Source organism: Hylobates moloch, unplaced genomic scaffold (genome assembly GCF_009828535.3).
Source record: "Hylobates moloch isolate HMO894 unplaced genomic scaffold, HMol_V3 SCAFFOLD_13, whole genome shotgun sequence".
Classification (NCBI taxonomy): Eukaryota; Metazoa; Chordata; class Mammalia; order Primates; family Hylobatidae; genus Hylobates; species Hylobates moloch.
Window position 1 is genome coordinate 50,426,468 of NW_026652288.1, and position 16,002 is coordinate 50,442,469.

A 16,002-nucleotide genomic window follows, 5' to 3' on the forward strand; every position below is an offset into this window, starting at 1 on the left:
ATTTACTTAAATTTCTTCTTGAAAATAAAGGATCCTTTTCACCTTGAAACCAAGGTGAGGAGGAAATCAAGTCAACTAAATCCATACAATGAGATAAACGTAAGTCTGGACAGATTCTTTCACTCTTCCTCTCCTTTTAAGTCTCATATTCTTTCTCTCCAGGAAAGACACAGATGAAGCTGACCTGGTTCTTGCAAAAGAAGCTAATGTGAAATGTCCACAAATTGTGATAGCATTTTATGAAGAGAGACTGACATGGCATGCATATCCTGAGGATGCGGAAAACAAAGAGAAAGAAACAGCAAAGAGCTAAAGGAGGGGATGGTCTCTGTCATTTCTCTTTGTACATAATACATTCACCTCCCTGCCTCCTCTCCTTTCTACCCACCCCTTTCTATCCTAAACACATCCATAAAAAATGTGCTTATCACTGTGCTCCACAGGAGAAATGTTGGTATTGGTTCTCTTGTAACATAACTGATGGTCTGATTAATGATGTGTCTTTCTGTGAAGACCAGGCATTTACATAGAGTGTAATACCCACAATTTTTTTTTTTCCTTTGCCCTGATCTCTTCCTTCTGCTCCCCTGTGACCTCAAGATGAGTTTTAACTTTTTAATCACCTTAGAGTCTTGATCTTTTCAGGGTTGGTCGCTTTTTAGATTGGGGGATTTTGTTACAATGATGTTGAATTTTGGTTTCTTGCTTTGGTTCTTAGAACATGTTGCTGACTAGCTGGCCTTTGTTCTGACATGTTGAGATGGAAAGGATGTTGCCCATCTGTTAAAAAGCTAATAGCAACTGCCTACCTGTTGGGGCTTTCCCAACCTTGTTCAGCTCTACCCAGGAGAATACAGGGTTTCTGGTGTGGTCTTCTGGGCCACCTTCTGTTGTTCATCCTCACTCATCCTCCCAGAATTACTCCATCCTTTGGAAGATTTGAAATTTTACACTGAAATTTGTCAAGACACTCTTTTTGCCCCAGGACTTTTGGTATCGCTTTTAGCACTCCCTACTTCTGCTTCTGTAAAGTGATATCAATTTGTGATAAAATGACAAGATTATTAACTGTGGAGATTTTTAGCTATAGTACATGAGGATGATGGGGTAGGGTACAATTGTCTTTATTATCACATATGGTATGTATGTATGATTTCTTTCCATTCCTCATATTTAGACTGTATATTTATGTAGGTGTGAGTGATTGCCTGGTGCTTGCTTGTGCCAAGGTGCTAGGCACCCTCCAACCCTGCCAACTTTTGTGGCCTCCCAAAGCATTCCTGTTACCAAAGAGGCTTCAAACCTGACCCTCACTTCTCAGTGGACCCGAGTTTCCTTTCCATGCCATTATTTTCGATGGGGAAGTTTAAGAGGTGAGCTGTTGGCCACAATACCAATTTTAAGTGTTCATAGCAGTTATGTCTCCTGCATTCTTGGCTCCTGGATTTACCATCAAGAGTCCCCAAAATATTAATGCTCTTCCCTTTTTCTACCCTCAAACTTATAGTTGTATCTTATTTTTTAAAATGAATTTTCATGGCCAGGCACAGTGGCTACCGCCTGTAATCTCAGCACTTTGGGAGGCTGAGGCAGGAGAATTGCTTGAAGCCAGAAGTTTGAGACCAGCCTGGGCAATGTAGTGAGACCCCCTGTTTCTAAAAAATATAAATAAAAATAAAGGCATGTTCCTGAAAGACTGTCACCTTGGAAAGTGACAGGCCCTGGCATTAGCATGTTGACACCACCTTTTCTCCTTACTCAGCAAAATACTTCGTTTTGGCTTCTTCTTGCGTTGCTATTATATTGAGAAATTTGTCTGATCATATCCTTCTGCCTTTGTCGCCCAAGAAATGCCCTACTTTATCCTTTTCTTTTTGTAGTTGAGGAGGGCTAGAGAATCACCATTAAAAGTAAGGAAATAGCAGGGTTTTGAGGATCCTTGTCCCAGCCCCAAAGCTGAGGAAATAAGAATAAATGCTTAATATAGCCTTAATTCTAGAGCGCACTAGCCATGAGGCTGCTTTTCTTGTTGCTTTTGATTTTTAAAACATACAGCTGTCTGGCCAGGAGCATCTACCATTTCTAGATTATTCACAGTAATGAGGGGAATGGATGGATTGCTCCAGTCCACAGATGAGCCACATAATATGCAAATCATATACCCATTCATAGCATTTGTTAACATTGCTTCCCTGCTCAGCTGCTGATTGAATTCTGTGTGCTTATATAAATTATGTCAAAAATTATACTGCATAATTGAGGTGACAGCTGTTGCTGCAGTGACATGACAGACTGGAACAATGAAGCTTTTGGTTTAAGTCAGCCAGGAAAATCCTTCTGAATGGTAATGTGATTGGGCAAGAGCTCATAAACCATACCTCAAGTGGGTGGGAGTTTTATCTCTATATTCTTTCTCTCTCTGAAGGAATTAAAGGCCTAGATCAAGTGCTGGATAATTGACAATTGCTTGTACTTAATCTGATCGGTATCTAAAAGAAGGAAAGAATGGTCAGGAAACAGATTTATCATAAATGTAGCCAAGGATATCAGTTAAGACAAGAATAGGACAAAAATAGGCCAGAGCTCCTGAGGAGGTGATTTGGGTCACTTGATTTGCAGAAAATGACAGCCTATCCAAGTGGCCCAGTGTATGCCTCCCAGTAGCAGTGGGCATGTAAACTGCAGTGACCATATTTTTAAAACCAAAAACCTAGTATGTGGACAAAGAACATGACAATATTTGGTACTGAGATTGGTTCTGAGAAACCTGGGGCACGTGGCTGCTGTGGTTATAGGTAATATTTAAGACATTCATAAAAATCTGATTTTTTTTTTTTTTTTTTGAGATGGAGTCTTGCTCTGTAGCCCAAGCTGGAGTACAGTGGCGCAATCTCAGCTGACTGCAAGCTCTGCCTCCCAGGTTCAGGCCATTCTCCTGCCTTAGCCTCCCGAGTAGCTGGGACTACAGGCGCCCGCCACCATGCCCGGCTCATTTTTTGTACTTTTAGTAGAAACGGGGTTTCACCGTGTTAGCCAGGATGGTCTCCATCTCCTGACCTCATGATCCGCCCACCTTGGCCTCCCAAAGTGCTAGGATTACAGGCGTGAGCCACCGTGCCCGGCCAAATCTGATATTCTTTTACTGAAATAACCCCTGTATCATCTACTACTTATCATCTCTTTAATAGACTTTACTCTGTCTTTTTTTGTCTTCGGTTTATTGTATTGAGTGCCACCAAAACAACTTTTGTTCTCTTCCTGCCTACCTGCAGCTGGTGCTATAGGAATGTAGGGAGCCAGAGGCCAGTATTGATTTCAGCCCTTAGCACAAAGGAAATCAGATGCCTGCTTCCAGCATTTGTTAGTGTTGAGTAGATGTTCTTGCCCTAGAAGAATTACAGCCTCAAACAGAAACCTGTTTCATGGAGCTTTCTCCCTTCAGAAGAGTTAATAGTTAAGAGCTAAGCACCCTTAAACACCTAGGTCTCAAATGCTAAAAATTTATTTTTCTTGTGTTTAGTCCTCTTTCACAACATCTTTCTAATCCTTTCAGTAATCAACGTTAAGAGATCTCCCTTTCTTCAGAGTTAGTTATAGCACAGCTTTGCCCAGTAGAGTCTACCAAGGACAGCTTAGCAGCTCTTTGATCGCTGGGCTGGGCAGATGGCTTTCAAGTTAAGATCAAATGCCAGGAAAATCAGCCTGCATGGGAACACCCATTTTAAACCTGGAGAGAACCATGATGTTTTCTTCTTTATATAACAATCTAGTTTTTTTTCCCCCAGTACTAAAATTGTATTGTCTTTCAGACAATATAATTTTTATTTAAAATTGGAACATACTATCTTCATGCTTTCTAAGCTAAATCTTAATTTAGATTTCACTCCTCAGTAGATCCCAGAGGAGACGCTATGTAGGATCCAGATTCAAATTTAACAGTGTCTTCTACTGTTTTAGTTATGTTTTCTATCAACTCCTGCTGCCTCTTCAAATAAGGATATTTCTCAGGAGACTCTTCTACTTGTCCACTGACTGTATTTTTTCCTTTTTGATCTGTAGCCCTCGTTAAATGGCTGACTGACATCCTTCCGTGGATGACTCTTGGAGGTAGTCTCAGAATTCCAAGGTGATTGTCTGTCTTCCTCTTGTCTTGATCCTAATGCAGACATTCACCTCTATTATTTATTTATTTTTTTTAGACGGAGTCTCGCTCTGTCACCAGGCTGGAGTGCAGTGGCACAATCTTGGCTTACTGCACCCTCCACCTCCTGGGTTCAAGCGATCCTCCTGCCTCAGCCTCTGGAGTAGCTGGGACTACAGGTGTGCGTCACCATGCCCAGCTAATTTTTGTATTTTTGGTAGAGATGGGGTTTTACCATGTTTGCCAGGATGGTCTCAATTTCTTGACCTCGTGATCTGCCCACCTTGGCCTCCCAAAGTGCTGGGATTACAGGTGTGAGCCACCGTGCCTGGCCACCTCTATTAATTTTTGTGCACAAAAATAAAATTATCATTATTTGTTTGCTCTCCTGGAGCACTTTCATAATACAATTTTTTTAAATTCCAGTTGCCCTCTTTGTTGCTCTGTCCTCTGTAATACCTGACTTTGCTAAAGACTTGAGGGGTGGTTTCAGAAGAGGGTCAGGTGATGGGAAGGCAGAATGAGAAAAGCCCTGGACTTGCATGTTTGAGAAGGCTTCCAACCACATCTTCACTCAGACTCTCGGAATTCCTGTCCCCAAAACAAGCTTCTGTTTTTTGCTCACAATGCTATATTTGTTTCTAAATTTTTCCTGAATTGCTGAGAAGCATTCATTAGCTTTGTTAAGTTTGGTTTGGGGACATTGTTGGTATCAAAATCGAAGTCTTCTTCATTTGATGTAGGCCATGGTTGCTGGAAAGCTGGACTACCATCCACTGGGGTGCTATTTTGAGAAGGATTTTTGGGTATCTTTTCTTTATACTCTGCAATTAGTTGATGATTGCTTTCTAGTTTATCAACTGCATTTATATTTGCTTTTCTGTTCATGAAAAATCCATTATTTGCTGGGGTTTTTTGTTTGTTTCTTTCTCCCACTTACAGCAAGTAAAAGTGGTCTGAGGTTATCCTTGTTTTTCTTCGCAGTTTGCTATGTGTGAAAGCAGTTTTCCTGCTATTGATATATTCTCATTATAGACAGAATAGTGGAGAACAGTGTAGCCATGGACAAAATCCAGTTTTGGTCCACTCTGCGGAGCATTTGGACCTGTGGTGCTTCTAACACTTAAAAGTCTAGATGGTCCTTGACTGTCCCCCAGCCATACCACATACTACTTTGTGCATTCTACTTTGTGTCATTAATGAAGGATTGGTCCTGTCCCCGTAACTTAGGTATTTGTTATTCTTAACTCTTCGTTCCTGTTCTGTAGCCACCCTGCAGTCCATTTTCCCTATGTTCAGGCCAAACCACAGGGCATTGGGGAAGGTTTTTGGGATTTTCATATTGAGATTTTATTGAATCTGTAGTTTACCCCAGCTTTCCTAAGGTACAGTGAGGGGTTGGAGGGATCTGTGTTTGGCCTGGGGAGCAATTGTCTCTACCTTAAGGTTCAATTTTGAGGGCATAAAATACTGCTTTGCAATGTCATGAGAACCCCATTAGATCTGAAATGTGGAAATGGTTTCTCACAATTTAAAGGAAAAACCCACTTTGCACCCATGATCCCATCCTTTTGGTTGAGATTTTAGAATAAAAATTATAGTGTTGAGATCCATACGTTTGTAATCAGACCACCAAGCATACCTGTGGCAAGGCAGAGAGGAAAGGTCCGGAGCCAGAGTATTGCAGTTTCATGCCTCCTTTACCTACTAATCATAAAAATTATGTTTTCAAAAGTAGATGATGCTAGCCTTACACCCAAAAACATGTTCTGAATTAGATGCCCCTCTCACCCAATTTTTATTAAGCTTTCTAAATTCCAGCCACATTGCTGTACATCAACATTGGTTTCATTCAACAGACATTTTTTTGGCCTGAAGATACAAAGTTCAGAAAGAGGCCATCCCTGCCCTCAAATAACTTTCATACTGTTGTGTGATGAACTGACCATTAATAGTTTAAGTGCTTACAAACTGTTTCTGTTAAAAAAAAAATAGTTTGGTATAATAAATGCTATAAACCAATACACATTTCTGACTTGGGGGCAGAGACAGACTGGCTGATGTTGTATAGTTTGTAGCCCTGGAGTAAGAAGTTGACATTAATTTTGGCTTATATGTGGAAAAGACCTATAACATTGGGTGAACTGAGCCAGCTGGCCATAGAACACAAGAACATATTCCAGGAAATAAATATAGCTGGAGGGTTGGAAATGCTGTTATTACTGAAAGAGAAAACAGGTGAGTTGGGATTGAGAACTCCTCATTTTTTTTTTTTGAGACGGAGTCTCACTTTTTCACCCAGGCTGGAGTGCAGTGGCTCAATCTCGGCTCACTGCAAGCTCCGCCTTCCGGGTTCACGCCATTCTCCTGCCTCAGCCTCTCCGAGTAGCTGGGACTACAGGCGCCTGCCACCACGCCCGGCTAATTTTTTGTATTTTTAGTAGAGACGGGGTTTCACCATGGTCTCGATATCCTGACCTCGTGATCCACCCGCCTCGGCCTCCCAAAGTGCTGGGATTACAAGCGTGAGCCACGGCGCCCGGCCGAGAACTCCTCATTTTCATCCCTGGTTTAGATTCTTGGCCAAAGTAGTGGTAGAGTTAATCTTTGCTTGTGGAAAGCATTAACTATGTTGCAGATTCAGTTGTGTTACATTATTGTGGGTTCTATAACAACATATTCCTTATGGACACTTTACCAGAGTTGCTCACACCTTTTTCAATTTCTCATCCCTTTTGGAGAAATGAACATGAGACTTACTGCCTTTAAGCCTAAAACAGGGACATGCTTTCCAATGACAAGAGATTTTCTAAAGAGAAGGCTTGGAGCACATCTGTTAATACCTGAGCACCTACTCTGAGCAGTGCAGTTTTATTCAATAGTGAAGAGAGGGTGATTTTTTTTTTTTTTTTTTTGAGACGGAGTTTAGCTCTGTCGCCCAGGCTGGAGTGCAGTGGCGCAATCTCGGCTCACTGCAAGCTCCGCCTCCTGGGTTCACGCCATTCTCCTGCCTCAGCCTCCTGAGGAGCTGGGACTACAGGCACCTGCCACCACGCCCGGCTAATTTTTTTATTTTTAGTAGAGACGGGGTTTCACCATGTTAGCCAAGATGGTCTCGATCTCCTGACCTCCTGATCCACCCACCTCGGCCTCCCAGAGTGCTGGGATTACAGGCGTGAGCCACCGTGCCGGGCCGAGAGGGTGATTTCTAAGCAGAGAATTGTATCATTTATGTGGAAACCTTTGCCAGAAATACTATACCTTGTATATTAAATCTGAGTCTCAGATTTAATCATCGAAGCCTAGCTGGATTAAGAAACAGTCTGAGCGTAAGGATGTTGTCGATTCTGACCCATGGGTGACCACAAGAAAAAGATATTTATTTCTGCCTGGATAATTGAGAGTTGACTAACTTTGGAAGTCAAAATTCCCAGGAATTAAGAGTAACTGTTCTGGAAAGTTAAAGTGTGAAGTTTTTTAGATAGTTTCATAAAAACAATTCTGGTTTCTTTTTGCTTGTGCTGACTTTCTTGGATTTTAATCTACCTCATCTTGTCTTTTTAGAGTTACTTCAACTTGTTGTCACTTTAACATTGTGCTTGACTTTGGTTGTTTTCTAAGATGGAATTTTTCCTATTCATTGACAGCCTGTTCTCTTGCCTTTTCATTCTGATCTTCATTTCATCTAACATCATCTCATATTGCTTCTCTGTCAAGAGAAATGTTTTAAAATAGTTTAAAGTCTTGTTTTATGGGAAGAAAGTGATCCTCCAATGCTATTTGTTTCTGAGGTCAGTAAGAGAAGGAGTTAAAACAAGGCAGTGGGGAAGGGAATGAATCCTGCACTGGAGGCAAAAGCTGACAAGGAAAGAGCCATTAATTAAGACAATTTCAAAGTCAACTGATTGTGATCATTAATGTCACAATAGATCAAAACCTAATTATCACAGCCTAGGTAAGAGCCAGCAGTATTAATCAGAAAATCTAATAGGAAACTATTATCAAGAAATTGGGCCAAACTGAATGCAGTGAACTTTTTATCTTGCCATTCTCTATTTTTTTGTGATGTCCCCTGGCATTGGCAGGTGTGACCCTGACAGTCGATTCAAGGCCAAGTGGCCAGTTTGTCAACCTTTTTTAAGGGATTTCTTTTTATTTTTAGGAATTCCAGAGTTAACCTAAACTGTCATTGCCAAAAGATCAGTCTTAAAGTTTCTTAGCACCTGTACCTGTTTAATGTGATCAGCTATCAGTGAGAGAAAAAAAAAAAAATCTATTTAGGTCTTGGAATGGTTCCTGTACCTAGAGTATCCATATTGAACCTTTTTTTTTTTTTTTTTTTTTTTTTTTGAGATAGAGTCTTGCTCTTTTGCCCAGGCTGGAGTGCAGTGGCGTGATCTTGGCTCATTGCAACCTCCGCCTCCCGGGTTCAAGCAGTTCTCTGCCTCAGCCTCCCGAGCAGCTGGGATTATAGGCGCCTGCTGCCATGCCCGGCTTATTTTTGTATTTTTAGTAGAGATGGGGTTCACCATCTTGGCCATGCTGGTCTTGAACTCCTGACCTTGTGATCCACCCGCCTTGGCCACTCAAAGTGCTGGGATTGCAGGCGTGAGCCAGCGCCCGGCTGCAGTATCTTTATTACAGCTCACTGCAGCCTCAATCTCCTGGGCTCAAATGATCCTCCTGCCTCAGCCTCCCAAGTAGCTGGGACTACAGGCGCACACCACGGTGCCTGGCTAATTTTATTATTTAAAAAATTCTTTGTAGAGACAGAGTCTCCCTGTGTTGCCCAGGCTGGTCTCCAACTCCTAGGCTCAAATGATCTACCTGCCTCAGCCTCCCAAAGTGCTGGGGTTACAAGCATGAGCCACCACACCCGGCCCCTAGTGAACATTTTACTGTATGTGTTGATAAATCATCTTTTGAGTTTCTGTTGTATGTGGGGACTTGCTACACTGGCTGCTGTGAAGAGGTATGGAAGAAAGGAGAGGCTTTCTGCCTAGAAATTCTTTGAGAACACCTGAAAAGACAGTTTAATGTCACAACACTCTTAAGGCTCAAGTCAGTGTTTTCTGGTTTCCGGTAGCTTTAGGATTGGATTCCAAACCAGGGCTGGTGGTGGGTTTGGTGTCTGTCTGGTATCACCCTCACCCCTCACCTCCTCAGTTTAGGATAAGAGACATAATGGTTTCTACCAGAATCCAAAGTAAATCCAAAGGGGGAGAAAATACATAACTTTTTTCTTCTACCTTTTTTTTTTTTAAAGAGTTACGTCTCTGGCAGGAGGAAAGAATTCAAGAGTCTATATGATTAGTTACAGAGAATATTTTCATCCCCTCTCCCTGAATAGAAAAGCAGGGGTCACCATTTGTATGTTTACCCTTGAGGTGTTTTTGAAGATGCTGAAACTCTTGAAGTTGAGCTGAGGCAGAAAGGTTGGAAAAATGCAGCCCTCTGGGTATTGTGGGGAGGGATGTGATGTAGTAAGAGGGTGTTTTGTGGTGCTAGGATTCCCACGCCCCCAACCTTGCAGCTTTATAAGAGCGCTACCAAGAACCACCACTGGGGAAAAGGTTCTTATTCATTGTTTCTGTTGGAATGTGATCTTGCTTTCTGGATTTTAGGAATTCAGGTTACTCAATATAAAACTTTGAGAAATCAGTGTGACTTAGTCCTTCACCTCTTAAGATAAAGTGAATATTTCTTTACAAAAGAATTCATGTCCTTAATGTTAAAGATGTAATTTTATTTTCAAAACATCTATAACATGACTTTCAGAAGCAGTTCATTTTTCCAAGATTCCTTACATTATACTAGATAAATAATAGGCCCTCAGTTAATACCCTTCAGTTATTGAATTAATCTAGTTTGCGGAATGAGGTGTATTCTGCCAATTTCCCTCTGCTCCCAAGTATACTCTGAGAAGTAAAATGCTCTGGGAAATGGAACAAGAATTGAGTGGATGCTGGCTCTGTGTGCCCACCTCCTCAACTGATTGATAATGGTTGACCTTGGGCAAGTCACTTCTTTCAATGCCTCAGTTCCCCATCTGTCAAATGGGGTTAATAATACTGACCTACCTCACAGGGGTGTTGTTGTGAGGCATTGTAAATCCAAGTTAATAGAATACTTCAGGGTCCTCTGTGGAGGATGACTTGAGCTGGAGTTTAAGCCTGACACACAGGCTTTGGTCCTCACTGAGCTGTCTCCAAGACTGGAACTACTTAGTGACTCGGCAAATTTTCTGCCCCCCACCCCTCATCAAAGCTGCTAGTTCAGATGTTGACAGTGTTTTCATGAATGTTGGAATCTTACTAGTCCAGACTTATTTAGGATGTTGTTGGGGAAGGCACTTGGGATTTTCTGTGTCTTGCATTCACAGAGGGAGGCCATTTCAGATTCAAGAGCATTGCATTAGGGAATCGTGAGGCAGGGATGCTACTGCTTATTTCTCTCTGCAGGTTGGGGATTAAAGTTCCATTCCCCATGGGTTTGAAGCAGACTCAGACTGTCTCAGGATCAAAGCAACCCTCAATGGTTTTGATTTATGTCATTGCTTACCACTCCCCAACCAGTCCCAGGACAGCTGGGTCACTGTACCCCTTTGTGGTATCTGTACCCGGGCCTCTCCTTCCTCATAGGGACCAGCTGATTGAATAAATGTGATCACCTTATTTCTACCCACCCCCCCCCCCAAAAAAAGCTACATTGGAATTATTTTTCCTAGAAATGTGTATAACATTCAGAATTGGGCATTGATCCTTAAAGCTTCATCCGATTCACTGTATTCAACATCTGTCATCTCTTAGTGTCTGCAGTCTGAACCTAACCTTGACCTTTTCTCCCTCTGGTTTGAGAAAACTTTGGACACTATTTCTACTTGCCCAGGTGTGGGCTCAAGAGCCTTACTCTTTCCATCTCAGTTTAGGGGCACAGCCAGCTCCTCTTCCCAATAGGGCTCTTTCTGCTTTCCCTCTCCTTGGCCCTAGATTTGTAATCCATGAAAAAGCACAAGGTCCTGGCTCCTTGCAGTCACATTCTGGTTCTCTGTGTTTGTGGACTCTGCTCTCACTGTTCACCCAGCACTAGCAGTACCAGATGGTTCTGTGGAGTCTTGGGGAATGGAGAGAGCACAGTCTGACTCCCTGTCAAGTAGCCAGGAGTTGACTTGCCCATGGTCCGCTGGCTTTCCCACCACTTCCTACAGGATGGGATCTAAGAGACTCAAGAGCTGGGTTTCTTTCAGCACTCTGTACTGTCCCAAGTAGCAAACAAATCACTTTGTAGCCAGATTTCTGAATGGAAACGAGAAATTGAATTCTCCATGGACTTTTAGGTTTATGGGGAGTTTTGGTTGTGTTTCTTGATTTTATTTCAGCCAAACATGTCTGCTTTAGATTTTTTTTTTAAATGTATAAGTGGTCTATATATATGTTCACCTTTTAAATGTAAATGTTTAAAAAGTAAGCATTTATGTGTTTCCATAACTGACATCTGATGCAGACCTCATTCTCTCCCCCTCTTCTACCCTCCTCTTTTCCCCCTTTTCATACTCTTGTATTGGTTCTAATAAATGGTTGCTTTTCAAATATGGATTCTGAGTGGTGGTTTAAAGATCTGGGTCTTACGCCCCTTCTTTAATTTGGGCCCTTGGAGTGTCAGCTCAATTTCTGAAAGAGCAACAAGACTTGGAGAACATGGGCTTCTTTTCTAAGGATTACTGGTGTCTGACTTTCTAAAATAACCACAGGTTGGCGCAAGCCTGAGGAAATAGGATAATGCTTATCCTGTTTCCTACTCTTATTTCCTTAACTGGTTCAGTGTGTACCTTTCCTGGTTTCCGTGCTCTTCTCTGCTCCTAATGGTTCAGATAATAAATATTAGCCTTCAGCAACCTAGGGATCCCTAGAAGAGTCATCTCATGGCTATTAGAATTTATGGAATACCACATCAAGCAAATACAATCTAAATCAGGTTTGAAAATAAGTGAATTTGTAAACTTTGTATTTTATCTTTCTGATTTGCTTCACAAATACCAAAGAAACTGGCCGGGCGCGGTGGCTCATGCTTGTAATCCCAGCACTTTGGGAGGCCGAGGCGGGCGGATCACGAGGTCAGGAAATCGAGACCACGGTGAAACCCTGTCTCTACTAAAAATAGAAAAAAATTAGCTGGGCGTGGTGGCGGGTGCCTGTAGTCCCAGCTACTCGGAGAGGCTGAGACAGGAGAATGGCGTGAACCCGGGAGGCGGAGCTTGCAGTGAGTCGAGATCGCGCCACTGCACTCCAGCCTGGGTGACAGAGCAAGACTCTGTCTCAAAAAAAAAAAAAAAAAAAAAATACGAAAGAAATTTCTCTGAGGACGGAAGGCTTGCAGGTCAGGAACATGGTGTGAGGTCAGTTGGAAGTTAGGAGGAGAAAAGTATGTGGATAATCAAGAAATTATTGAATAATATAAGCCTGATATAGCCCTGAATCTAATGGAGATAGAAACTCAAGAGAGAAGTGAGGAAGATGAAGGGGTCCCCAAACCCAGACATCCTCCCACTGATACGTGAGGCCTCTGGAGCAGAGCACTTGTTTCTACCATCTCTTATCTGCAATTCTCCCCTCTTGTTTTCCTTTCTTGCTGAGTTATAGGGTCTCCCCAGTCTAATCTCGTAAAGTCTTATGAAGACATCTGTAGGTTGGCTGGCTTAATGGTCCATGACCTCATAAACATGGGACAGGAGAGCCATTTGGTCCACTTCAGAGCCAGTCCCTTCTGGACATTATTTATTTCCTACCACGGAAGCCTGAGACTGCTTGCCCTCTTCCCTTTCGATCTCTTTCTTGCTCTCTAAACATCGTGTCACTTTGTCTCTGTCTCAGGCCCACTGGAAAGCACAACTCCAGGGTTTTGACACCCACGCTCATATTCTTAAACAACTATATCTTGGTCTTTGTTTCCCTTCAGTGAGGGGCTGTGCCTGCATGGCACTCATTCAGATGACCTCATCATTGCTCATAGCTCTCCTCCCAGAAATCTTGCCTCAGTGTGCTGGAGAAGTCAGGAACTGGGCAATTTTGCCTCTCCTTTTGTCTTCATTAAAGAGCTTCAGAGCTTGTGAAACCAGTGCAGCACTGGCAGCCTGGGGAAAATGGAGGATCACTGTGTGGGAATCCCCTTCATTGGATCACTGAGCACACAGTTTTATGTTTTTTTTTGTTTGTTTGTTTGTTTTGAAACAGTCTCGCTGTGTTGCCCAGGCTGGAGTGCAGTGGTGTCATCTTGGCTCACTGCAACCTCTGCCTCCCAGGTTCAAGCGATTCTCCTGCCTCAACCTCCCGAGTAGCTGGGACTATAGGCACCCACCACCACGCCTGGCTAATTTTTGTTTTGTTTTGTTTGAGACAGTCTTGCTCTTGTTGCCTAGGCTGAAGTGCAATGGCATGATCTTGACTCACTGCAACCTCCGCCTCCCAGGTTCAAGTGATTCTCCTGCCTCAGCCTCCTGAGTAGCTAGGATTACAGGCGTGAGCCACCGTGCCCAGCCTAATTTTTTTTTTTTTTTTTTTTTTTAGTAGAGACAGGGTTTCCCCATGTTGACAAGGCTGGTCTTGAACTCCTAACCTCAAGTGATCTGCCCACCTCGGCCTCCCAAAGTGTTGGGATTACAGGTGTTAGCCACAGCGCCTGGCCTGAGCACACAGTTCTAAATTGCTCTGTTAAGAGTCAGCAGCCCTCAGCCTCTGCTCTTTGGAAGTAAGTGTGAGCTGGGGCTGAAAGCCCCAGTACTGAGGGCTGCTGAACGTGAGTGTGTGCAGAGGAGAGCCCATTATATCCTGTGGACACCAGGGTGCTCCCCAAGCCTTGAGAGTGACTTGTGCGTCTGTGTTGGGGGACAGGAAGACAAGGTGAAAGCTGGGGACCAACTGGTGCGTGTGGGCATGCCACACAGGCATTGGGGGGGTTCTGTTGTTCAGGCCAAGATGAGGCAGCAGCCCCTGTGAGAATACCCCAAGAATTCACCTGCTTAAAGTCACAGAGAAGATGAAGACAGATGAAGGGAAGGGTCTGATTCTCAGCTCTTTGGCTACTTGGCCTTTTTTCCTCTTCCCTGTTGCTCTCCTACTTTCCCCTCCCCCTCCACAGCTGTAACATCTTGCTTTCCAGGTGCTGGCTCCCTCCTCTCTCTTAGCTTCTGCGTTTATTTGTGAGGCTGTATTTTTTATGGTTTCTCCCGTTTGTCTACTATATTGTGTGTATTTTTCTCTTTGTCTTCTTTTCTTCCTTTTCTAGTCTCTCCACTCCATGTTCTCAACATCCCCTTTAAATTCCATAAGCAATCTCAATTTGGACATTTAATTTTAACCCCATCAAATTATTATCTTTCTTATAACAATCTGGGACTCTTTATGAGCTCTTTCTCCCCCATGCTGCCTCTGGAAACAGGTGCTTCTGTTTATGTGTATAATGTAATGCCCCTTCCCACTCTGGGAGAGGTGATGCTGGCTCAACAGCCTCATGCCTCCTCTCAGCAAAGTGTTGTTTGATCATTTAGTTATGAGCCAAGGAGGGAAGAAGAGATGCTGAGAATCGAGCTTGCTGATATATTTGGGGGCTGCTGAGATGAAAAGGTTTAGGGTTATTATTGTACCCTTTCCTTTTAATTCCTCTTTCTGCTGCTGCTGTCTTCTGGAGAAGGAAGCTGGTGGGAAGTTGGGGTATTGACCACAGCTGCTGCAGCTTATGAAATTCTTACAAAATTAGCTACTAGGGAGGCTGAGGCAGGAGAATTGCTTGAACCCGGGAGGCAGAGATTGCGGTGAGCCGAGATCGCACCACTGCACTCCAGCCTGGGCAACAAGAGCGAAACTCTGTCTCAAAAAAAAAGAACAAAAAGAAATTCTGCTTCTACTTCTGCAGCAAGGGTGGGGGTAGGGATAGGGGGCGGAGATGGGGATGAGGTAGGAGGGCAGGTAAACTAGGGTCCTTGCCTTTGCTGTGTAGGAAGGAATGAGAGGGGCCATTCCTTCAGACTGTTTCCATGCAGCACTTACTTATGCAGCCTGTTTGCCCTTTGCTTCTCCCCACTCCACTCCACACTATAATCCTCTGCTTCTGTATACATTTCAGCTATTCCTGGTAGGAGCCAGGACAGCCCAGCTCCTAGACGCCTGGGCCTGTCCTCTGTCACATACCTCCTTGCTCTATTCCTACCTTACCCTTCTAGTCCTGTGTGCGCATGGAGCTGGGAGATAGAGAGGATGGGGCTGCCACAATGCTCCAGGAGAGAGCAGGGCTGGGGCTCCCTGCTGCTCAAGGATGTGGTGCAGCCACATATCTTGCTTCTGGAGCAGGTCACAGGATGCTTCCTCCCTCTGTGTTTTTTCTGCCCTTTTAATTTCCCTCTCCCTGACCTTTTCACTGTTCATTGTCCTTTCTGGTTACTGTATTTTCCTTTTTATCGTCTTCTCAGTTCTTCCCATTTTCCTCTCCCTTTTTTTTTTTTTTTTTTTTTTTGATGTGGAGTCTTGCTCTTGTTGCCCAGGCTGGAGTGCAATGGGCGATATCGGCTCACTACACCTTCCGCCTCCTGGGTTCAAGTGGTTTTCCTACCTCAGCTTCCCGAATAGCTGGGATTACAGGTGCCCACTACTACGCCCAACTAGTTTTTGTATTTTTAGTAGAGACAGGGTTTCGCCATGTTGGCCAGACGTCTCGAACTCCTGATCTCTGGTGATCCGCCCACCTCGGACTCCCAAAGTGCTGGGATTACAGGTGTGAGCCACCGCGCCCGGCCCCTGTTTTTTATTTTCATGTGTCAGAGAGTACAGAGCTAATAAGGGAGAGTGAGGGAAAGGTTTAAGATGGAAAGA

The 16,002-nt window shown here is 43.5% G+C and overlaps 1 protein-coding gene across 4 annotated transcripts in view; it reads left to right on the top strand.

Annotated features, from left to right (window-relative positions):
- The window catches only part of CBX5 (chromobox 5), a 51,218-nt gene extending 39,488 nt beyond the window's left edge, over positions 1-11,730 (top strand). For all 4 annotated transcript variants that reach the window (XM_032173510.2, XM_032173511.2, XM_058426286.1 and 1 more), the window contains exon 5: positions 163-11,730. In XM_032173510.2, coding sequence (XP_032029401.1) covers positions 163-313 — 151 coding nt within the window. In that variant the 3' untranslated portion in view covers positions 314-11,730. The remainder of the gene's footprint in view (positions 1-162) is intronic.
- The last annotated feature ends 4,272 nt before the right edge of the window (positions 11,731-16,002 follow it).